Source organism: Madurella fahalii (assembly GCF_045866475.1).
Source record: "Madurella fahalii IFM 68171 DNA, scaffold_1, whole genome shotgun sequence".
Lineage (NCBI taxonomy): Eukaryota > Fungi > Ascomycota > Sordariomycetes > Sordariales > Madurella > Madurella fahalii.
Genome location: NW_027263971.1, coordinates 5787408 through 5810279, shown reverse-complemented (window position 1 = coordinate 5810279; position 22872 = coordinate 5787408). Strand labels below are relative to the sequence as shown.

The 22872-nt window shown below is 57.1% G+C and overlaps 10 protein-coding genes and 1 non-coding gene across 11 annotated transcripts; 7 read left to right on the top strand and 4 right to left on the bottom strand.

Moving 5' to 3' along the window:
- Nucleotides 1-397: 397 nt before the first annotated feature.
- Nucleotides 398-1774, bottom strand: MFIFM68171_01775 (uncharacterized protein; the record flags this gene model as incomplete). Its single annotated transcript, XM_071057197.1, has 2 exons — nucleotides 398-918; nucleotides 976-1774. The coding sequence occupies 2 exons, from the start codon at nucleotides 1772-1774 to the stop codon at nucleotides 398-400; spliced, it is 1320 nt and encodes a 439-aa protein (XP_070913298.1).
- Nucleotides 1775-4401: 2627 nt separating this feature from the next.
- MFIFM68171_01774 (uncharacterized protein) lies at nucleotides 4402-5362 on the top strand (the record flags this gene model as incomplete). The annotated part of the gene is made up of 3 exons (XM_071057196.1): nucleotides 4402-4725; nucleotides 4792-4981; nucleotides 5046-5362. 3 exons carry the CDS (start codon nucleotides 4402-4404, stop codon nucleotides 5360-5362), a joined length of 831 nt encoding a protein of 276 aa, XP_070913297.1.
- Nucleotides 5363-6049: 687 nt separating this feature from the next.
- MFIFM68171_t24 lies at nucleotides 6050-6140 on the top strand. Its single transcript is given in 2 exon segments — nucleotides 6050-6085; nucleotides 6105-6140. It is a non-coding gene; the product is annotated as a tRNA-Pro (tRNA).
- Nucleotides 6141-7226: 1086 nt separating this feature from the next.
- Nucleotides 7227-7591, top strand: MFIFM68171_01773 (uncharacterized protein; the record flags this gene model as incomplete). The annotated part of the gene is made up of 2 exons (XM_071057195.1): nucleotides 7227-7299; nucleotides 7353-7591. 2 exons carry the CDS (start codon nucleotides 7227-7229, stop codon nucleotides 7589-7591), a joined length of 312 nt encoding a protein of 103 aa, XP_070913296.1.
- Nucleotides 7592-8455: 864 nt separating this feature from the next.
- On the bottom strand, nucleotides 8456-8749 carry MFIFM68171_01772 (uncharacterized protein; the record flags this gene model as incomplete). The annotated part of the gene is made up of 2 exons (XM_071057194.1): nucleotides 8456-8608; nucleotides 8669-8749. 2 exons carry the CDS (start codon nucleotides 8747-8749, stop codon nucleotides 8456-8458), a joined length of 234 nt encoding a protein of 77 aa, XP_070913295.1.
- A 622-nt stretch (nucleotides 8750-9371) lies between these two features.
- On the top strand, nucleotides 9372-10299 carry MFIFM68171_01771 (uncharacterized protein; the record flags this gene model as incomplete). The annotated part of the gene is made up of 2 exons (XM_071057193.1): nucleotides 9372-9467; nucleotides 9532-10299. The coding sequence occupies 2 exons, from the start codon at nucleotides 9372-9374 to the stop codon at nucleotides 10297-10299; spliced, it is 864 nt and encodes a 287-aa protein (XP_070913294.1).
- A 187-nt stretch (nucleotides 10300-10486) lies between these two features.
- Nucleotides 10487-11359, bottom strand: YSA1 (ADP-ribose diphosphatase; the record flags this gene model as incomplete). Its single annotated transcript, XM_071057192.1, has 5 exons — nucleotides 10487-10725; nucleotides 10783-10959; nucleotides 11018-11139; nucleotides 11212-11246; nucleotides 11318-11359. The coding sequence occupies 5 exons, from the start codon at nucleotides 11357-11359 to the stop codon at nucleotides 10487-10489; spliced, it is 615 nt and encodes a 204-aa protein (XP_070913293.1).
- Nucleotides 11360-12407: 1048 nt separating this feature from the next.
- Nucleotides 12408-14186, top strand: MFIFM68171_01769 (uncharacterized protein; the record flags this gene model as incomplete). The annotated part of the gene is made up of 2 exons (XM_071057191.1): nucleotides 12408-13120; nucleotides 13193-14186. 2 exons carry the CDS (start codon nucleotides 12408-12410, stop codon nucleotides 14184-14186), a joined length of 1707 nt encoding a protein of 568 aa, XP_070913292.1.
- Nucleotides 14187-16175: 1989 nt separating this feature from the next.
- MFIFM68171_01768 (uncharacterized protein) lies at nucleotides 16176-18934 on the top strand (the record flags this gene model as incomplete). The annotated part of the gene is made up of 2 exons (XM_071057190.1): nucleotides 16176-16216; nucleotides 16276-18934. 2 exons carry the CDS (start codon nucleotides 16176-16178, stop codon nucleotides 18932-18934), a joined length of 2700 nt encoding a protein of 899 aa, XP_070913291.1.
- Nucleotides 18935-19504: 570 nt separating this feature from the next.
- On the bottom strand, nucleotides 19505-21208 carry cys2 (Serine O-succinyltransferase; the record flags this gene model as incomplete). Its single annotated transcript, XM_071057189.1, has 1 exon — nucleotides 19505-21208. The coding sequence occupies one exon, from the start codon at nucleotides 21206-21208 to the stop codon at nucleotides 19505-19507; it is 1704 nt and encodes a 567-aa protein (XP_070913290.1).
- Nucleotides 21209-21710: 502 nt separating this feature from the next.
- Nucleotides 21711-22728, top strand: MFIFM68171_01766 (uncharacterized protein; the record flags this gene model as incomplete). Its single annotated transcript, XM_071057188.1, has 2 exons — nucleotides 21711-21935; nucleotides 22012-22728. The coding sequence occupies 2 exons, from the start codon at nucleotides 21711-21713 to the stop codon at nucleotides 22726-22728; spliced, it is 942 nt and encodes a 313-aa protein (XP_070913289.1).
- Between the last annotated feature and the right edge of the window lie 144 nt (nucleotides 22729-22872).

Genomic DNA, 22872 nt, shown 5'->3' with positions numbered 1-22872 from the left:
GGTGTTGACGTGAGGATGCACTTTGGTAGGCGGACGATCGGCATGAAATTCGGACGGGATTGAGGTTTGGCAATTTAGGGATGGAGATTTGTGTCAGTTGCTCGAAAACCAGTCGCTGCACATCGCGGCCGCAATCCATGACGTGATGCCCGGCATAGTGGGGAACCGGGCTGCCCCTCAGCAGAACATGTAACTAGGCACACGTATAAATACAAGTAACAGTATCTAACCCGTCGATCTAAGCCAAGCGGAACGGTCTTACAAAAAGTCTCGGTACATTCGCTGGCAACGCCCTGAGAGCCCACAAAAACGCCACGACACGGTTAACAGTCCCGACGCCAAGCTCCCGACCTGTCCTCACTTGCGATATACCCCACGCCCGGAAGAGCAACCTCCATCAGCCATACCAGCGAACACTAGTGTTTGTGGTATCCGTCGTCATGGTATCCCTTCCATAATATGCCGGTCCCGGCGGCTCCGGTATCCTACCGCTAGACATAGGGAGGCCCGGACGCGGCAGCGTGGCCGAAGGCGGCACGGACGGAGACGGTGGTATCTCGGGGCCGTTGGGCTGTGTAGGTGACTTGACATCATCCAGCCACTCGACCACTGGCTTCGACGTCTGCGGTGTTAACGACCCCCCTAGCGCCGCATAGGCCTTTTCGTCAAGGAAGGCACCTTCCATATCGTTTCTATCACCGCCAGCGGCGTACGCGGCCGTCATGAGTTCGTCCATGATCTTGGTGTTGGTCTTGGTTGGGTCGTGAATGCCAATTCCGCCGGGGATTGGGCCGCCAATATCGGGTGAGTATGGCTTGTCCTCTAGCTTGTCGCCCCTGAACGGTAGGAATGGGAGGCCCCGGTCACGACGCCACTTTCTCCAGAAAAATGCTGCGCCGATGAGCAGGCCGATAAAAGCTGGCTGGTGTTAGCTGCACGGCTCAACGAAGCGCCTTGGTTTACGGGGTAACGTACCGAGAACCCCTATTACGATACCCGCCGCAGCTCCGACGTCGACGCCGCTTTGCGCCGAGGGAGACCCACCGAGGCCTTCGCCTTGCTGGTCCGCCTGGCTGTCAGCAGGTATTACTTCCAGGTCTCCGGTCTGCGCAGCGCCAGTTGCTGGCACAGTAAGTGAGGGTCCGTTTGTGGCTGATACGATTGGTGTCAGCGACAAGGTCGACATTTCCACGGGCGCCGTCCCCGTCAGCGATGTCACAAGCTCATCGAGGCCAGAGCTGCTGCTTGATGATGCGATTGGGAGGGACGTCGTTGAAAGGGTCGGTTGAGACGATGACTCGATGGTGCGAGTCGTTGTCGCAGTTGCAGGAGCCCCTGGAGACGGGGACGAGGTCTCATCAGCCGACTCCTCGCCGTCAGTCTCGGTCTCGACCCCTTCTTCGATCCCGTCCTCGGCTGAGAGGGTGTTTCCTGGGATGATTCGTACTCCTGCGGCAGGCAAGGGTGTAACTGTCGGTCTCGTGCCTATTATTTGCACTCCCGCGCCGGCACCCACGCTTGTAGTGCCGGGAGCGGGAGGCGCGATCCCGCCGTTTTCGTCGGCTTCGTCGTCAGAGTCGATGGCATCGTCTGACTCGTCGCCTGAACTGTCGACGTCAAGGGCATCGTCAGAAGACTCGGCCTCTTCGTCGGCGTCGTTCTCGTCGTCAGCCTCCTCCTGACGTTGGGCCAGTCGCCTGGCGACTCTCTCCCGGCTTCTCATCTGTAGCCATGCATGGTTCCGCCGGCGGAGCGTCGGGCCTGTCACCCTCATAATGTTATCTTTGGCGAGGGCAACCTTGGGCTTGTGGGTCGGTCCCTGTCCGATTACGAAGAGGAAAATGAACAACGAAGGGAAGGGATCATGAAGAGGAAGAACCAAACAAACGCCGAGATCGCAGACCGGCTGCCCTTTAGGAAAAAAAAAATGAAGAAGTAAAACGAAAGAGAAGGAGGAGAGAACAGAGCAGTGATCTTCTCCCCAACACAATGGCGCCAAGCCAGGGTAATAAGAGTCGTACACTGGTAGGCTCGGGGGGTTATTCTCATACATTGGGGCAAAGGCAGTGGCTTCTGAGCAAAACAAGCTCTTGACCCCTGACCCTTCCGTACTTCACCAGACGCTCCATCACGGGTAGCGTACGCGCTTTCAGAACCCGATCTCGGTAACGGTCGGCGCGCTGAAGACCTTTCTGTTGCATGAAGCGTCCCAGGCGCAGCTGTATCAGACGGGGGATGGTGAGACAGATAGCCGCCAAGACAAGGCAGAGCCAATGGCAACCCCACATTCAAGGTGGTTTTCTCTTTGGGATGGGAACTCGACATCCAGAGATTGCTTGATCAGGAAGCCGATCAGACACTGATCGACCGTCGGAAGTGGAGCAGGGGTAAGAAACCCGAAACGCAGCAGGCGCCCGGGGGCGACCCCCGCCATAGGTTGCTAATAGGCCCGCGCCTGCTGCCCCGCTTGGCCCCGTACCGCGTGGGCCTTTTGGGGTTTGACGTTGGCGGGTCCTGGAGCACACGACCTCTTGCTAGAAAGGCCTGCTTGATAAAATCTCAATTTACCGAACATGTGGCGCTCTCAGGCCAAGGCTTGATACATTCGATCACATTTTCTACTCCGGACAGAGGGCAAACTGGTATTAATCATCCAAGAGAAGGACAAACCGGCCGTCTCAGTTGCTTTGCACCCAAGCGCTGCCAGTTCTTCAACTGCTTGCACTCTGGGACATTCCGCACCACGGCACTCCCCACCCTACGTAACCTTCCCCTCGGTTTCTGCTCAGCCCCTAAACGCGAGGCCAAGAAAGGTCGGACAGTTGAGATGACCTGCGGGCCAAGTGAGCCAAGCTCACTGGCTGCTGCTTGACCAGCGGCTGGCCTGGCACGCGGCCCAACAAGTGCATGTTGAGCCGGAGCATTCAGCAGGGGCAGTCGGAACCGAGAGCATGTTACATTCTTGGCTCCGAGGCACCAGCCTCATCGCAACCGTCCATTCAAGAGAGGCTCACAACCGAAACATCAAACAACCACGCAATCTGCAGCGTTATCCGGGAATCCTAGGGAACCTGTGCCGGCCTGTCGCCTCGTTTTTGCCGCTACATCCCGCATGCTAGCGCCGCCTCAATTATGCCCCAGCATCCGCAACGCGGCGGGTGACGTTAACTGACGGACTGCCCACAGATGCTGAGCCACCCCTGCTTCGAATCTCAGGAGTGTGCGACGGGGTTTTACCGCCGGAGGCGCGTGCTGTTTTCGGAACTCCTGTTCATCCTATGGATTTCTAGCCCTGTCTCGAGTCTCGAGATGTCGTACGAAGACTGCATTGCTAGAACCTGTGCACAGCCATGGCTGGTTATCCACCGAGGATCGACATCGCATCAAGGCTTGATGTGACCCTCTTGCCATCTCGCCTTGTCAACACCCAATGGACCGCAAAATCGACAGGGGGTTAGGGGCTCGGAGAAGGTAGCATTGGATACCATTCCGACCCTGGCAACCCTGAACGCTAACTTAGAGGTCGGTTGAAGTGATCAATATGTGCTTTCTTCTCATCTCACACTCCGGCGAGCCCAATAAGGGGCCTGGGGTTCCCGCACCAAGGTATCAAGATGCCGAGACGTACCAATACGCAGTACCGACGCCGAGAAAATCGCCGGCGGAGCCCCTGCCAGCCTCAGGCCCAATGAGCATTGGTCGAAAACTGGGGCAGCATTGCTTAACCACGTCGACTGGCAGGTTCAGGCTAAACCTTCCCCTTGAGGGTTGGCCCGGCCCCGCCAAACCCTCCCATGGATATCAGGGGCGACCGTCTACCAGCAGAAGCCACAGGCAACCTGATAGTATTCTTGTCACGCTAGGACACATGGTAGCGGCGTGTCCTTTGTATGAGAGCTAGCCATATGAGACCCCGGATTCCACGCCAGCCCCTCCATCTTAAGGACGAGCGAAGCGGATGCGAAACGTGCCCTTACACGTTACCGCTTCGCAACACTCTATCATCAAATGGTGTGGCTGAGTCAATGCTAGATACAAGAAGCGATGGGAACCAAGTGTTTCTTCATAGGGGGCCATCTCAGACCTTTTGTCCTTGGCGTCGTTTCGATGCTAGGCCACAAGCGTTCTGTTCTGATGGGCTCCTCTACACGATCAGATGTATAAGAGTACAGGACGCCATCGTCTGATCCATTGACGTAGATCGTTCCTTATCTTTCATCAATATCAATCGACCCCTGGAGGTGTTGTTTCATTCCTTCTTTCTACTGGTTCTTCTCCATTCCGTAAAGACATTCGTTACATCAGACTTGTGCTTATTGCAATCGGAGCTTCTCTTGTTTATTATTTCCTTCCTTTCTTTGGAACTCGTCAGACGCCCCGCCTTCACCACGGCGAGTCAAGATGAAACTCTCATGCAGCATCCTTCTCGCCACCCAATTCCTTTCGGTTCTTGCCCGCCCCGCCCTAGTAGTAGCCGCCGATTCTAGAACAACAACAATTGCGCGAGCGGGCGCTGGGGCCACCACAACATCGGCAGCGGCAGGTGCCACAGCAAGCACTGGGGCTGGCTCCGGCGCCGGCGCCGGGGAAGGCGGTGGAGAGGGCGGTGGAGAGGGCGGTGGAGAAGCCGGCGAGGAGAACGAGGTTGAGCAGGAGGCTCAGTTTGGGGAGGCCGTCAACCTAGGCGGGGGAAATGTCAAAACCGACACTCTATTTCCACCGGGCGTAAGTCTGAATAACCGTCATCTCCCACGATTCCGCCTCGCTAACGTTCTCTGATTGCTGCTAAAGACCAACGGCCGCTTCGAAGTCGAGTTCCAGAACCAAGACGCCCGCGTCCTGACCGTCACCGAAAACACCAACCCGGCCGCGCCGCCCGCCGGCTTTGTCGCCCTGGAGCCGGTCTCGTACGTCGTTGCTCTCGACGGCGGCGCCGAGGGCCTGACACTGCAGAAGATCGACTATATCCTCAACGCTAACAGTTCGTTACCCCTTGTCTCTTAAACCTATGTGCTCCAGACGATGCTGACACAAATCATCAACAGGCACGCTGGACATCAGCACGGGCCAAGTCGCGCGCTTCTGCACCGAGGCAAACAGCTTTGTCTTTGGCGAGGGCGAGCTCGAGTTTGAGGTCGAGGAGAATGAGCTGACGCTTACGGTCGCCAACATGGTGGGCGAATGGGCGGTTTTCGTGCCGCAAACGGCTGGTGCTGGTGCCGGTACTGGTGCCGGTGAGGCCGAGACTGGCGCCGGGGCTGGGGCTGGGGCTGGGGTTGGTGACACTTGCGGACAGGGCTCCATGTGCCGGGCACTTTTGGACGCGCTTCAAAGACTTGTTGGCGGTGGGCAGGCGGCATAAGCGGTTTCTTTTGCTCATTCGTTGTGGCTGGGACACTCACGGCGTTTGTGGTTTTCTTTTCTTTCTAGCATAGGGAGGCTTTGCGTTACCAGGTCAGGTGCCGAAGCACGGTAAGGGCTGTCGACCAGTACCTACTGTAGCAAGCGGTAACCACCTGGTGGCTTTGGTTTTGTATTTTCCATTTTCTGTATCCTGATGATACTCTTAGGATGCACTTCTCATTTACATAAGATGTACATAGTGTATTACTGTACATAACGGCCTGCACATAAGGGGCTTGTACAAATGCTAGAATGCTCCCTCAACCGGAAGAGCCGGTGACATATCGGATCAATAAGTTTTATCACTGCGTGATGTGGTATCCAACTAAACCACAAGGAGCTCTCTCATAGTTTTGGTACCGGAGGATGTTGTGTCCTCGTTGGTACTCTGTAGTTGTGAGAGTGGAAACAAGACACGGTAGAATAGTGCAACAGGGTTAGTACGACAGCACAGTTATCTCATCTCAAGGTTCTACAAGCTATTACTAGACAGAAAAATGCAAGAAGAAACAATAAACTCAATATAAATGTGCAATGGTACGTTATCGCAGCAAGTTTGGAAGGATCAGACGTTGGGTATTTGTGTAGCGGATGAGGATGGCATGTACTAGCTCAATTAATTATTATTAGATTTAACAATCTCATTGGTCTGGTGGTCTAGTGGTATGATTCTCGCTTAGGGATAACCCTACAGCTGCTGTTGCGAGAGGTCCCGGGTTCAATCCCCGGCCAGACCCCCATTACTTTTGCTAAATTCTCCTTCCACTACTCTTTTGCTCATAGAATTCACCTTAATTACTCCACTTCAGAAGGTATGTTAGTCTAGTAAGGTAGTCAGGTCAACCCGTCAACGGAAACGACTCATAAGATCCAAGGAGTCTCTAGGGCGTGCAATGCCGAAAATGGTAATTTGATAAGGTAGGGATGTTCCGTTACAGATTCGGACAAACATCATCAGCTGTTTGTTTTTCTTGTGCTGTCATCGAGCCTTATCATCTCGACGGGAATTCGAATCTCATCCTGCGCTTGTTTCGTGGTGCGTTTTCCCAATGACAGAGACCATAAATGTCCGATTGTTAGGGGTCAAGTCCCCTGAATATTTGGATTGGAGTCTGGAACACGAGCAAGGGTGCTACTAGTAGTCTGTTGCCACTTTCTCCGAGTCTGTGACGAGAACTAGGAAGAAAAGAGGCTAGGACAGATCAACCCTTGGATGTATAGATAATGTTTGGCATGGAGATCTTGGGTGTCCTCTGGCTGAAAAGCTTCAGACCTCTGCTGGTCTAAATTGGAATACACTGGTTTGCTCTCAAAGTCTAATGGTTTATAAAAAGGAAAGGGAGATCATGATTGATTATTATATGTCTACCCTTGCGCCGTGATACACCGGGAAGGTGCGTTGGGAATGTAGACGCGCTAGACGCGTTATGAGAGCTTAGGGGGGGGGGGGGGGGGCTGTGTGTCAAGTTGATCACGAACCAGGCCAATCTTGATGGCTGGCCTGCGTCATTGTTGCCGCGTGTTGTTCGGTAAACAGCGATTGAAAGCAAATTCACGGATCAAGCCGTTGCTGGTGAATTGAACTGGCCAAGTCATTCACTTGTTGTCCATCACGTGTTTATCACGAGTTCCTGGCCAGTATTTATGCCCTTGAAGCGACCATACAATTTCTTCATATTACTGGACGTCTAACCATCCCACCTATTCTTTGGCCGCGGTCAGCTTTACCACTCAAACACCCACCCACACAACGACCTTAAGACATCTTTGATTCCCGACCGCAAACTTCTCTTTCTCACGCTTACACGATCGCTGGGGACAAAATGCCCAAGACGGACCCTCAAACTTCCGCCACCCAGGACCATAATGACTCTGATTATGATGGGTACTCCGATTGTACGTAGCCACAGCCCATTTCGTTCCGATGATGGCCATTCTAATCTTGACAGGCACCATGATTCGGGAGGCCAACTTTGCCGAGTTAGCCAGCGACTTCGTTATGAAGAGTCTGAACGAAGGCAAGACACTCCCCATGCTCCGCGGTGAGATGATGTGGGAGCTGTATCGAGAACCTACCAGAACAGCCCAAAACTTGTACAACCGCCAGTTGTACGCCGCCATCATCGATTTGGTGACTGTAATGATCATCGCGGCCTCGGACGCATATTGTGTTTCAGATGGGAAGTGAGACATGGGTTCGGTGGCTGCTGCTTATGGCACGTGTATATACTTGTTGTCTTATCGGCGATGGCGGCCTGTCGGGTCTGCCACATAAATCTGGCTGGCTTGGAGCTTTGAGGGATGGGAGTGGCAACACGGATTGATCACGGTGTCGATTAGACTGATCTGTGGAGGATGTATAGCAAGAGCCAGGGGAAGAATAAACGTGTGCTTACCCACCGGGACTTCATTACCATGCTTCTCCTATCCCTATCTTCTTGTTTCCCTTTTTGGCTTTGCAAAGCCAAGCGCATGGCACCTATGTTGGGCCCGGTCACGCCAACGGGATACATCCATTTTTGCCACTGCCGGCACTTCAACTTGGACGTTACTATAGCCATCAATCTAGGTGCTCACATATCATTGTGTCAGTGATCATTGGCCGACAGAGCGTAGTCGTGACGAGACGACCCAAAGATAGTGTTCGGGTTCTCGGTCTCCTTTTCTCCATGAGGCCGGCGAAGCAGAGTTACTCTGGACGGACCGTTCGTTTAACTATACCGTAGCTGAGCGCGTTACTTAATAAATGGAAGGGAGACGAGGTCGGATGCTCAAAGCACATTCAGCGCCCGGTTCTTACCTTAGTTTGACGACAAGGTTTCTCTAATGTACAATCCCAAATTAGAGGGAGAAGCAGTAGGCGTCTCCTAATAGGTACTTTGTAATCATGGGGTACTATGCATGGATTGTTTCCGATATGGAGGGAAAGACTCAGGTTGTAAGATAGAAACAGATGGACATCTTGAACAGAGAACTATACGTGCTCTCATTCATTGGGCTGTTGGGATTCGCCCCTAGTATATTATAATGGTACAAATCATCGTATGTGGCCTTAGTTTGTACTGCCTCTGCCGCCTTGCCCCTTGTTCGGACCTGATGCGATGCCTTGACTCTGTCCCCCGCTCGCGTTGGTATTTTCTAGTCCGGCACCCTTCTCATACTCCGGCATTGGCGCCGTCTTGTCTGCACGGCCGACACGAGTCGTCTGAGAGGGCCTCGTTAGCCTGTCGTCTCATGTGAGCTAGCTCTGATTACTAATACATACCGTTTCTTGACCGGCACCGTGGATGATGTTATGACCAGCGTCGACAGCGTTGTCGGACGTTCCATCTCCTTGACGAGGCATGTTGGGCGCTTGATAGTTGATTCTGAGCTTGGTGATATTTGACTAATTTGAGTTAGATCAGAGTTGTTCAAATAGGTTGCTATTGTTGAGTTTGTAAAACTCCTATTCAGAGAAGAAACCACCTTTTAAGTTATTGGACGTCCGTCTGACGTCATTGAATATCACCGTATCTTAAACGTCATTATGGAGACGGCCTCGATGCCAAGCGATGTACCTTACAGAAGTGTTTGGTGTGGAGAGAGGACAATGGAAGCTGCATTGTTCCCGCTCAATCATGCGCCAAGTGTTAGTAGCTTGCCCACTGGAGCAGCTGGCCTTCTAGCGCCCGCGGGCGGGGAGGGTTAGTTCCCGAAGGTCCGGGCAGAACGCCAACCCAGCGGGAGCTTTCGACGTCAGGCCAATTGGATGGATTGTGAACCTCCACCGGTGCATCCTCTCAACTGCCCAAAGCCAACCCGAGAACGCCTCGCAATCCGCCGGGATGAGGGGTTGGCTCCTGACTCTTTGCGCAATGCCAATCATTCTTGCAACCATCTATCAGAGCAGATCAGCCATTTTCCGCGCCTGGGCATCGTCACCTCTCCTTTCCCGACTGCCCATGCATCTCCAACCCGCCCGCAAAATGTCGACCACCTTTCAGCATCCAGATTACGACATCTCCATCACACTGCCTGCCGGCCTCTCGCAAGACAAAGTCCTTAACTTCCACCCATTCACCGTTAGCTACGCCCTATCTAATCTGCTTCGACCATCGCACTAACTCCTAATATCCCAACAAAAAGTCATGGCTCTCAACCCTCCAGACCTCTCTCTCCCTCCAGTCTACCAGCCCCTCTCACCCGTTCAACCCTTCCCCCTACACCCTTCGCTCCATCACAGTCCAGTCCTACGACCTCTTCGGCGGCGGCCATGACTCGCGCCTGGGCTTCCTGAAACTCACGACTTCCATCTCCAACGCCCAAGGCGAGACGCTGCCGGGAGCCGTCTTCCTCCGCGGCCCGTCGGTCGCAATGCTGGTCATGCTCATACCCGACGACATCGACCCCAGTGATAAGGACAACGACGAGCGGTACGTGGTGCTAACCGTCCAGCCGCGCATCGCGGCGGGCAGCCTGGAGTTCGTCGAGCTGCCTGCTGGGATGGTGGACGAGGCGGGGGATTTTGTGGGGCAAGCGGCGAAGGAGATCCATGAGGAACTTGGGGTGGAGATACCGGCATCGGAGCTGGTTTGTTTGAGTGAGTTGGCTGCTGGGGAAGGCGGTGGCGGTGCTAGTTCTGGTGCTAGAGGCGATGGGAATCTGCCCAACGCGGTATACCCCTCCCCTGGGGGATGCGACGAGTACATTCCGATTTATATGCATGAGCGGAGGGTGCCGAGGGAACAGTTGGGCGAGTGGACGGGGAGACTGACGGGGTTGAGGGAGCATGGGGAGAGGATCACCTTAAAGCTAGCGAAGATGAGGGATCTTTGGAAGGAAGGGGCGAGGGATGCGAAGAGCCTTGCTGCGGTGGCGTTATGGGAGGGCTTGCGGAGGGAGGGAAAAGTATGAGAAAGGTATGAGAAAGGTATGAGAAAGGTATGAGGTAGGTTGGCTTTTATTCATTCTATCGTATGGTCATTCTACAGTGCTTTCTGCTCTTCTCCCCCTGATCTTTTCTCTATCCCAGCGCATCATCATATTCCGCATCGTGATTAATGCCTCCCATCATGATTAATATCTAATTGTCTAGTGCCCTCTAAAGCTTAAACTTCTTGGCAATCTCGATGCCCTCGGCAAGGTTGGCTATCCGCGCGTCGATGGCGTAGCCTTCGGCTTCGAGCTTGATGCACTCTTGCCACAATGAGTCCAGCTTGACCAGGAAGACCTCGATAAACTCGTTTTCTTCAAGCTCGGGCTTTAGGTCTTGGTTCTCGGGAAGACTCATGTCGACGCTGACGTGGACCATGCGGAGATTCGTATTGCAGAAGCCGGGATCTGCAGGATATGTCAGAAAAGGGGAAAGGGACGGGATAATACCACGGGAGGACTAGCCATTGAACATTACGGGCGAAGTCTCTAGAACGTCGGCGACATAGCCGGTCTCCTCTTTGAGTTCTCGGATCGCCGCTTGCTCGGCCGTCTCGCCCTCGTCAATCAAGCCTGCAGGGAGCTCGATGACGATCTGGTCTACCGGCGGGCGATACTGCTTTTGCAGGACGATCTCGGGACCTGTGGCGACATTATTGGTTTCTCAGGTCCGCACAGGAGCAATTGGCGGAGGAAATACCGGTCTCCTTCTCCAGGATGGCAACGATGCCTACACCGTCAATATCGCACCCTTTCGGCCGAGTGGTCCGCTCAGCAGACTCCCAGGTCCGTGTGACACCATTGGGGTCTTTGTACGTCTTTCTTGTCGGTCGTCAGGATCGGGTTTGTCATACCGTCGCCGTCTTGAGATGGGCCTCTACGACTGCGACTTACTTGACCAATTTTGTCCACACCGCCTCGCTCTGAAGCTATCCCAAAGGTTGGTATTCCATTCTGTTCTGCTAGGTGCCTACATCTGGCTGCCGGGAGAGTGACTTACGAGGGGTTCGGTAGATATGACTCTGGCTTCGCCTTCAGACATTCTTTCCTGCATATTTTCTCGTTGGAGATATTTTGTGTAAGATGGTGCCACTGTGTAAGTCATTGTTTGCGGCAACAATTTTCTTGCAGCTCCGGCCGAGATGGCACCCTGCTGATCTGCTTTGTTCGGCCGCTGAGTGGACGCCGAATGTTGGCGACGACCCGCTGGACCACATGGCGCCGGTGGTGGGGCTGTCCGCTAATCGGACGGTTGCCGGTGGCCTGGTTCGCCAGCTCACCCGCATCCTCCCCTGTGTGATGCGCTGGCTCCGTGATGTCTCTGATGGGGACCCCAACGGATTCTGAATCATCCGAAACGTCGTCGTAGCAACCTCTCGATGCCGAGATAGCTGGGGCGAACCTTTTTACTTTCCTCGGCCACGGTCATACGGTCGCCCGCGCATGTCCGGCCGGCTGTGGAAGCTTCACAATCAAACGATGTAGTCGCCAACAGCCGGCAGGCGCAATCTTGTGCGAACTAATGGGCTCTCGCCGACAGGCTCCGCTACGACCTTGACATGTGCACGAATCAACTCAGCCCGATTGCATCCCCCTTGGAAGATGTTAAAACGGGCAGCTAGGCTATCCTGTTCGAGACGCGGGTGATACCCCAGATCTCAGCCGGGATTCCCGCGGGAGAGAATCCAACCATCTGTTCCTTAATGGATTCCCCGCAGGGCTGGGCCGCAACCGGGCCGCGGCTTGACAAACGCGCCACGACACCCGGATTCGTAGGGGAGCAAACTTGAAACTCGAAACTGCCACGGGAAATGGCCCAGGCACCGCCATCTCCCAGCTGCCTATCTGGGCAACGGTCTTATGTAGTTGGCGAGGCCTCGCATCCGCATTGTGGTCCGCGTCATCTACTTAATCTACCACACCATTGAAGCTTTCATTTCACTTCTACTTTTCCACTAACGTGACGATTTGCTTTGCTTTACGTTTTTTGATCTTCAATTGCACAATTTCCCATGGTACAGGGTCTGAGATCGCTGAACAAACACCGAGTTTAACACTCTCCCATCTGTCAACCCCGCCGCCACGCCGCCATGGCCCGCTCAGCCACTGGCTGCTCCGTCAACCCCATAAACACGGAAACGGACACGGAGACGGAGCGGACCCCCCTGCTTGCCGGCATTCCCACGCCGACGACAACCGCCCCCGCCAGACTACCAGCACTCCATACGCTCCTGGCCCCTCAAGACAGTGCCAGCAATGACGGCGACATTGACGATGATGATGATGATGGCAGCAGCGCCGGCCCCGATCCCGTCGCTCACCTCCGTGCCGTCCTCCGCCCTCGCGTGACCCTCCTCGCCTTCGCAATCGTCTTCCTCGTCGAGCTCGGCGTGGGCATGGTCGTGCCCCCCGCCAACGCCATCATGGAGAGCATCATCTGCCGGCAGATGCACCCCGAGGTCTTCCCCCCCGGCCTCGGCCCCGGCCCCGGCTTCGGGACGCTGGCCGCCGCGACGAGCCGCTTCGCCGGCGGCATCGTCCTCACCGACGACCCGGCCTGCAAGACCCCCGATGTGCAGGGCTACCTGGCCATGCTGCGCGGGTGGGCGTCGACGTTTGAGTGCATCCCCGGCATCGTCGGGGCGGTGCCGTACGGTATCCTGTCGGACCGGTGGGGGAGGAAGGGGGTGCTGGGCTTGAGCTTGTTGGGCATATGGGTGGGGACGGCGTTTACGTACGTGGTGTACTGCTTTTCCGAGGTGGTGCCGTTGCGGGCGGTGTGGTTCGCGTCGGCTTTTCAGCTGTGAGTTTGATCGTCTTTGCTCCGGGGAGGTGGGGGGCTCTTCCAGGGGGGTGATTGCTAACAGCGTGGTAGGGTGGGCGGCGGTGGTGCCGTCTGCGTGGCTATGCTTTATACTCTCGTCGCCGACGTCGTTGCCGTCGATGAGCGCGCGACGGTCTTCTTGCGGCTCGCTGCCGTCTTCCTCGCCGCCCAGATGGTTGCCGGCCCTCTGGCGGGCGTCATGATGGTCCGGGACCCGTGGATCCCGCTCATTGTTGCCTTAGCTTCGCTCATTCTCGCAAACCTTGCCGTCCTGGCCGTTCCCGAAACGGTGCACGTCCACGACCGGAAGCAGGCATCGAGCGATCAGGATGGGAATGGGCTTGGGGATGGGGATCCTCAGGGGGGCAAGCTCTGGCGCAAGGCGCGGAAGGGCTTGGCCGAGGTGTGGGAGTTTGTCTTCGCCAACAAGAACCTGGCCGTCTTGATGCTGTCGCTCGTCTTTGTCATCCTGGGGCGTTTCGTCGGGGAGCTGCTACTTCAGTATGCGACGGATCGGTACGGATGGACGTGGAGCAGGGCGTCCATGGTCTTGTCGATCCACGGTGGAGGGAGTCTGGTCACACTCCTTGTCGTGCTGCCAGTCGCACGCTGGCTCTGTCTTCAGCGGCTTGGAATCTCGGGCGCTGCTAAGGACCTCTGGCTCGCGCGATGGTCGGGCATCGCGCATATTGTGGGCAGTCTGATCATTGCCGCCGCGGCAAACGGCTTGTTCTTTTCGTTTGGGCTAGTATGGTTCGCCCTCGGGTCAGGCATATCGTCGCTCGTCCGGTCCCTTCTCAATGCACTCGTTGAGGAGCGCCATGTCGGCACTGTCAACACGCTCGTCGGCCTCATGGAGATGGTGGGCCTGGCTGTCGCCGGCCCCCTGCTGGCGAAAAGTCTCAGTGTGGGGCTGAATTTGGGCGGGCCATGGATCGGCCTACCCTTCATCACGGCTGGGTTGTTTTTCATGATCTCTACGACCATACTCTGGGCGTTTCGGTTGCCAAACGGGCGCCGGCCACCAGTTGCGCCTTCATGTTGAAGGGGCTGGCTTTCGGGTGATGGGCAAAAACTGTGGGAAACGCCGGACTCAACGCCGAGGGGGTGACGGAGGGCCGGCAACCTCGATCCCTCTCCCTTCTTCAACCGAAGAGGGTGGTATGATTCAGGATTGTCTCTGCCTCTGGCGCTTGTGCCCTGGGTTGGCCGTCGATGGCTGCGCGAGCTTGGGGCTCACATATTCCTCATTAGATCAATAGTTGCATGCATTCACTGATAGAGTTTGAGGTTTCTGGATAAATCGTTATAGAGCGGATAGATACCATTTGTTGGGTGGGTTCGATTATCGGGCATGCTTAGAGCGTAATAAACTAAGGCATTTAAGCGTCTTCTGGATGCGGAAAACGAGACCTATTTCGAGATCGCAACCCGCCAAGTGGAGTTGCCCAACTGTTCGGTACCGCGGCATGGATGCCAGGGAGCCCTAGCTGAAGTTCTCCTAATCCACAGACGACGGCAATGGTGCGAAGTCGAGATGAACGTATTGATAGTCGCACACGGCCACAACAGACGGTCTAGTTATGAAGAACCGGCGCTTCAACAGACTCGTGGCATTACCTCAGGTGATCTAGTGTAGCAGCCATCACCACGGGCCACCCCGGATTGGGACCCCCCGTTGGCAATTTCTGGGAAGCATGATGCAATCTGCAAGGGGCAAAGCAGCACTGCAGCGTGGAAAACTGACGGCACAGACCACATGCATCGCCCCAGACAGCCTCACCAAACTATCGATCACTAACTCTGCAAGTAGGTCGACAGCTGAACCCCAAATGCCGGCCGTTGTTGCTCGGAAAGAATCCTGCGTCAGCGTGCAGCGTGTGCCTGTCAACGCTGCACCATCTTGACTGCGCAACGCGAAACGCTGCCCAAGACGATCGACGGGGGCTGATTGTGATTGTCCCCCGCTTCCTCAACCGCAGGAGGGGTTCCACCGTCGGCAACACGCGCCGGAACGCGCATCGGAACTTGGAAGAAAGAGATCATTAAAGATTTAAGCGTGTGTCAGTGCCCCCGGTGCGCCTTGCCGCCGCCATGCGCCGAGATCGTTGGCCCAATCTGGTTGTCCGTGGCTCTTGTTGCTTAGTTCAGTGGCTCCGGTTGAACCCTTGCCCCTTTTCGGCGTAATGCAAGCCTCGCCCATTATCACTACCTTAGCGGACGCGGGAAACGTCATGCTCATGGATCTGGCGGCCCCAACCCCGATCATGTCCTTTCCAGAAATCAATTTGACTGGGCACCCACTCGCTGCTCACCAACTCGGCGAATTCGAATAGACGAAGCGGTTTGGAGGCCGAGAGGAACCAGGTGCCCTAGCCCGCTGGAACCTGCGCTAACCCGCCCCTACGCGAATCATCTCCACAAGCGCGTAGCTCCAATTCCTGATTTCTCCAAAAGATACGAGCCGTCTCTCTCTCTTCCCTCTCTTAGCTGTCCCTCCCGCTCTTTTAATTTTTTTTGTGACTGTTTTGCTCGCCCGTCTCTGCTTGCCGTCGAGTGCCGCCATTGCCGTTCGCTCGCCGTCTCTTCGCTTGCCCCCGTCGCTCTTTTACCAATTTCTGTCAATCTCTTGCCTCGTTTTCAGTTCTCGGCTCTCGACTTTTTTTCACCGCCAGAAAGACATCAAAGCGCCTGCTTGACGCACCCCACACCGACCCCCTTTTGCATTCGGCGCACAGCTCTCGCTCCGCCCAACGACCCCTGTGGCCCTGCCAGCCCTGGGTACCCGACCTGGTCACATTCGCAAGCATCAAGAGGTCTGAGATGGCCTGCTTGTTCTAGTTGCTCTTGGTTGAGGGGAGCGTTGCTGCAACACCATCCGCAACGGCGGGCATCGTCAAACTACATCAGCCATAACTGGACTGAAAAAACCCCCCAAGTTTAAATGTCAGCCGCACGAAGAGCTGTTTCCCGGTTCGATGCTGACGACGCCGGGCAGTAATGTCTTTAGCCTAATCGTAGTCACTCGCTCATAATGGTTTCGTTCTTCGGCCTCAAATTTGGAGACAAGAAAAAGTGAGTGGCTCTTCGAGCGCATCGCCAAACCGGACCCTCGCGAACCGCTGATGTCACAGAAAGCCCGATGGCAAACCCGCTCAGGAGAAGGAGCTGCTGCAGCAGAAGCGGATAGACCAGAACGCACTGGGAGAGGGCCAGTTCTTTGGGAAAGGCGTCCACCAGACCGGCGTCGTCAATGGCAGCATCCGGTCCGTGTCACGAGCTGGCACCCCCCAGCCGTGTGCCGGCAGGTCTCTATACGCCCTCCACGACACCCACAACCTCGCCGCCGCAAGCATGTTCGATCTAAGCGTCGGACACGGTCGCACGGGTAGTCAGGCAAGCCTCCAGGTCAAGCCGCACGCTTCGGATCTGAACCTGCGGACGCGGTTCGGTGCGGTGAATGGATCCTCGGCGAGCCTCGCAGCTCCTGGACCCGGATTTGGATCTCGACCAGGCACACCGAATAAGGCTAAGCCATGGGTGAATCCATTGGATGTCCACTTCATGAGGCCCACGCCTTCTGGACCACCCACACCAAAGTCGGCGCTGGCGCAATCCGCGATGCAGCTCCCTCCGACACCGACGACCGAGAATGCGGAAACGGGATCGGTGTTTGGGGAAGAAGCCGACGACATGGTCGACGCGGTCATGACGTCAGTCAAACAGCAGGAGCGGGAGGCGAAGGAGGCAAAGGAGAGAGAGAGAGAGCTGGAGAAGCAAAGGGAAACAGCTAGATTGGAAATGGAGAGGCTGGAGAGACAGAAGTCGACCGAGAGCATACTGGCAAAGATGACTCCTCTACAGCCGCCGCTCGAGCCGCAACCAAAGCCAACGAACGGTCCGAGTCTGGAAGGGCCGGTATTCCGAGGCAATGTTGAGCAGAGGCCCGGCAGCCGTAACGGGCTACGGGGCCCGAATGGCGCGAATGGGCTAAATTGGCCAGCCAGATCTGCTCTCCATCAAGGACCTCCTCCGACGGGGCCCCCTACTCAATGCCTTCCGCAACCGCCAGGTCACGGGCCGCCCAGCCAGGGTCCCCTGGGTCCTTCTGTTGACACTCATAATCTGCGCGGCCCTCAGCTAGGTAACCCTGGCACAATCGAGTTTGGACCCGGCCCAGGACCGGCGATCCGGTCAAACTGCCCTCCGCCTCAGACTTATCGTCCCTACCGCCCCCCAGGTTCTTCCGCACCTCAATCCCCTTCCAACGGCCCTAGTCCCCAAGGATACTCGCCCTACAGCGCCGGTCCTCGCGATCCTGGCAATCGCGACCCCGGCAATCGCGACCCCGGTTCCCACGGGCCGCCCAATACTGTCCGTCCTCCTGGACCGGCTGTCCTCCCTCCCTCTGGCCCGCGTGGGCCCGGCTCGGATGCGGCTCGGTCACAAAGCCCCGCGCCGAAGGCTTTTGGCATTGGCGCGGATCGCACACAGAGCCCCGGACCTAGAGGACCTCCTCCTAGTGGGTCTCGTGCTACCGGGTTCAACCCACAGCCCCAAGTCTTTGCCGGCAACGGGCGTGGCACTCCGGTCCCGGAACGGTCAAGGACGGAGCCGCTGCTGTCCACTCTGACATCTCCTGCGGGATCAATTTCCAGGTCGTCGCTCGACGAAGAGACGATCGAATTGTTCTCGCGGCCCATCATACAAGACGTTGCGGCTAAGCGCGATGCGTTGACCATGAACACGCCTCGGCAGCACAGCCTATCAATGAAGATCGAGGAGCTAGAAAAGTCACTCATCAACCAGCAGCACGCACATCAGGCACAGAAAGCGCAAGTGCAAGACGCAAACAGAGCCAGCGCAAGCAGCAGCATCTACAGTGACGGCATCAAAGACGATGACGAGGATGATGACGGTCCGATTCTGTCCATCCAGCCAGCGCCGCTGTACGTTCCTCCTCCTCTCGCTCCTGCTGCGTCCGCTCCTCGGCCACAGAGCCCTTTCCGAGCCCCGCTTCGGCGCGGGCCGGGACCACGCCGTCCGGGGTTAGAGGAATACGGGATATCTACGACTCATCTAGCTTCCAAACCCCGTGGCGGGACGCCGGTGCCGGGCTCAGCGGGCGGCGTCACGGACATCAGCAGCTCCCACAGCTCGCCGCCGTCTCGCGTCAACACGCCCCAACTCCGCCATCCCAACTGGAAGCGCGACTTAAGCCAGCCGAGCCCTGCGTCGACGCTCGATGCTGCCGATCGATCCCGCCCGAGCCCGGTCGTTGACACGGGCTTCAATTTTGACTTTGGCTCGGGTATTGCCGCTCCGCCTACTCCCGACTCTACCTCGTGGCCATTGTCCTCGCCGACGGCTGAGACAGGACCAGTCCTATCCCCAACTTCGGAGCCTTCTCAGACGCATAGCCCAACGCAAGCTTCGGGGAAGTTCACGCGGTCCAATGTCCCACCGCCGCTCAATCTTAAGTTTGATTTCTCCCCGGATGCAGCGTCACGGGACCCGACTTCGGACCTGTGGACGCCTCCGCTGAGGTCAGCCCCCATTGGGCAGTCGATGCTGGACGGGCGGCCCTCCACATCGGCCGGCCCCGGCGGTTCTGGCCTCGCTGCCTCGCCGCGGTTGATTTCGCAGTTCCCGGGATTGGTCCCCAGAGACGATGACCCTTCGGCTTTCATGGGCATCGGCATGGCGAGGGGCCCAAGTATCCGCGAGGTGCGAAGACCGGGTACGGCGAATGGCCGGGGGATGGTCGACTCCTTTGGGAATGGGTTTATCTGAGATGGGACGGTAGCGGTTCTGCTCAATCGAGTGTACCCTGCATACAACACTGCGCTTCTACCTAGATGGCATCCCATACAGCGTTCTTTATTATTCTGGCATATCTACCTAGGGTTTGGCTAGGGAGAGGTTGGATCATCTTTTCATGACGGGTCTAGGGAGACAGAACATTTTTATGAAGACGGGAAACCTGTAGATAAATCTAGAGCATCATCGAAGAGGAGTCATTTCACATGCATATACATCTACCCATGTCGGTGGCTTCACAACATATTTGCTGTCTTTGTGCGCCTATCACGCCCCCTTTATTTATTATTTTTTTTAAAAAAATTTTTAATTTTTAATTTTTCAACAGAACAAACATCACACAGGTAGAATTCATCCAAGACCATGGAAATATAGATCAATTGCGTGCTAAATGCCACTTTCGCTACTAGAAACCCAGATGCACCCAATTACTTACCGACGGGAAGCCCGGGCATGGGATATCAATCACGATTGCCTCCATACCTATCATATCATCCAAAAACCATCCTCGCCCTCGCTCCGTACTCCTCCTTTCATCCCCCTTTACTCCAAAAAGTTCCGCACCGTGCCGCCAACGTTCTTGACGTCCAGCAGGAAGGTGTCGTGGCCGAACAGGCTCTGCTCCTCGCTCAGCTCAAAGTGGGCCACGTTGCGGTTCCCGGCCTGGCGCAGCGCCTCGGCCACCTCGCGCTGCTGCCAGGCGGGGAACAGGATGTCGCTGGCCACGCCCATGACCAGCACCGGGTGGTCCGACAGCGGCGACAGGCCGGCGACGAGGTCGGCGGGGGGCCCGCCCGCGGCCGGCGGGGCCGGGGAGTCGGAGTCGAGGGCGGAGAGCATGGGGGAGGACTCGGGCTGTTCCTCGTACGGCTTGTCCGGGAGGGTGAGGTTGCAGGCGGGCGGGGCGACGGTGGTGTCGGAGGCGGCAGCGGCGGCGAGGTCGTCCTCGGCACGGGCGCGGCGGGCGGCCGTGGCGCGCTGGTTCTCGCGGCCGAGGTCGAACAGGTCCATGGCCTTGCTCACGTAGATGAGGCTGTTGGGGTCGTAGGTGAGGCAGAACTTCTCGCCGGCGTGGTCGAGGTACGTCTCGACCAGGAAGTCCGGGCACAGGGCGGGCGGCTGGGCGGCGTCGGCGCGGCGGCGGCCGAAGCGCTGCTCCCACTCGGGCCCGGAGCGGTACGTGATGGTGGCGATCTCGCGCGCCAGCTTCATGCCCGTGTGCGGCGGCACCCGGCCGTAGTAGAAGCCCCTGTTCCAGTTGGGGTCGTTGAGAATGGCGCGGCGCTGGACGTAGCGCATGGCGATGCTGTAGGGGTGGCTGCGGGCGCAGGCGCTGATGGAGACGATGCGCCCGACGCGCGACGGGAACAGCACGCCGGCCGCGAGCGACTGCATCCCGCCCATGCTGGAGCCGACGCTGGCGTGGAGCTTGTCGACGCCGAGGTGGTCGAGCAGGCGGAACTGGGCGCGCACCATGTCCTGGATGGTGAGGATCGGGAAGCGCGTCGCGTACCGCTTGCCGTCCGACGGGTCGATGCTGGACGGGCCGGTCGAGCCATAGCACCCACCAATGACGTTGGTGCAGATGACGTGGTATTTGTTGGTGTCGAGGGCGAGGCCGGGCCCGATGAACTTCTCCCACCAGCCCGGTTGCGGGTTTTCCGGGGTGGAGTGGGCGTGGGACGAGGCGGAGAGGCCCGTGTGGAGGAGGATGACATTAGAGCGGGCCGCGTTTATCTGGCCCCAGGACTCGTAGGCGATATCGAACTCGTGCAGCAGGCCGCCGTGGTCGAGCAGGAGGGGCTCATTGCAGCGGTATATCTGGGTTGCGCCGACCGTGTACGACGGCTCCGGGCCGCTCTCGTCGGAGCGGGCCGAAGCGGCTTGTTTCTGGAGCGTCGCCGAGCGGTTCTCGAGGGCGTCGATGCAGGGAAACTGGATAGCCGGGTTTGATGGAGCGCCGCTGCGTCGAGAGGTTTGTCCGTGCAGATGGCGGCGGGAAATTGGTTGTGCGGCGGCTTGCCGGCGTGGACCGGCCCTTGGGGTAGCCGGCGCGGTCCAGGGCAGAGAAGACACGGGGGAGGTCGCGGGCGCGGGCGCAGCCGTTGACGACGGCCGTGTCTTCGCCGTTACGGGCGCATGATTGCAGAGGAGTCTCACCGGGTAACTAGGTGTAAACCCCGAACGGGAGAGTACCGCCGGAGCATGTCGCAAACTCGAAGTTACGAGTTGGCTTCTAAACTGCATGCTGCCTTCGCGCGAAGCGCCCGGCGAACGGACCAGGGAAAGTTGTGCTGCGGCAGGTGAGACGTCCAACTGATGATCCGGTGCTCCGCGCAGTAGCGGCAACGTGCCAATTCGCCAATTCCCCAATCGTAGTTATGGAGGAGAGAGTTGTAAACGCCGGGCAGCCGTTGCCGGCGCCGGCGACTTATTGTATAGACTTTCCCACTGTCGGAGGTCGACTTGCGGAAGGAGCACAATTCGTCATTTCACGTGATGCCTTGGCATTAGGGAGAAACCCCAGGGCGTGTATGTATTTTGTCTCTTTGGACCCCTGGTTACCAATTGTGGGGCTGACATCACTGAATGACGTTTATCCCCACTAGCTCCCAAACACCACAGTACCTCCAAACCCCGAAGCACTGCTGCCTACAGACATGCTTCTTCTTATTTTAGAGACTCATTTAATCACCCAGCGCTCTCACCACCGCGGCAAATGTGGAGATTATTCTCCCGACTCGTAGTCATGAGTGTCCCGGATCAGAATACCAACTCCCCTCCGTACGAGCCCAGCATCACCGATGTGCTTGTGGTCAAGGCCATGCTAAGCAAGGCACTAGCTCTTCCCACCGAGCTCGCCGACATCATCACTGATCTTGCCGAGTACTGGCCGCACACTACGGCCGAACTGCCATATGATGCATCCACCGGCATGGTGGCCCGCCACGGGGAAGAAGAAAACGTGTTCCTGGTCGGCACCCCCTAGTTTGTAGCGCTAGCCATCTTCAAGGCGATTGCTGACATTGTGGGCGTCTCGCCGGCTCTAGCTTCGCTCCGCTCCTCTTGGTCTACGTAATTGGCGACGCTCTCGCATCACACCAGGCAGTACGCGCATTGACAGGAAGCCGCTGAAGCCCCGGCCCGCCGGCGACGAGTTCATGGCCGAGGATTTCCAGCGCTTAGTCAGATCGCCTGTGCATCTGCTCGCACGGCCGTGTCGCCGCATCATCTTCACCATCCGCAGTCGAGACCAAGGTTGGGGCGGGTTGCACGCGGATCGCGGCACATACCATGGCTCGTGGACGTGGTTCGAGGTCGGGCTGGAGCGCTGGTGTAAAACTGGCCCAACAGAATCGGAGGCGATGGAGCAACAGACGGAACGGCACCAGCTGCCATCCCTGATGTTGGACGATCTGTCAACCGTGTTGCCGGAAGTAGAGTGGGACCAGGATAAACAAGAGCACGTCTTCAATCACCCGCTTCTCCCACGCGAAGACACTAAGATCCAATGCAACGCGGCCGCCACCAGCGAGGCTCGGACCCACCGTGTGGTATGGTCCTACGATGACAACATCGACCCGGACCGAGACGGCGAGGCTGCCGACCGGCTCGTCGAAGAGGGCCGCGGCAAGGCCACGGCGGATGGGAAGTTTGTGCGCGAACTAAAGCTCGGCGACGTGGTGACCGTATGGGCAAAGGCGAGATTCCCTGGCTGGGTGAATTACGTAGAGTCAGTCAAGCTGGAGGTTTACTTCGCTGTATAGCACGGGATGCACGCAAGCTAGTACATGTACCTATACCCCACCGGTGCGTTGTGGTCAGGAGATAACGAAATTCAATGGCATCGGAAAGAGTTCGAGACTCGGCTCCGATCGAGGTAATAGACGGGAGTCCTACACCCGTACACT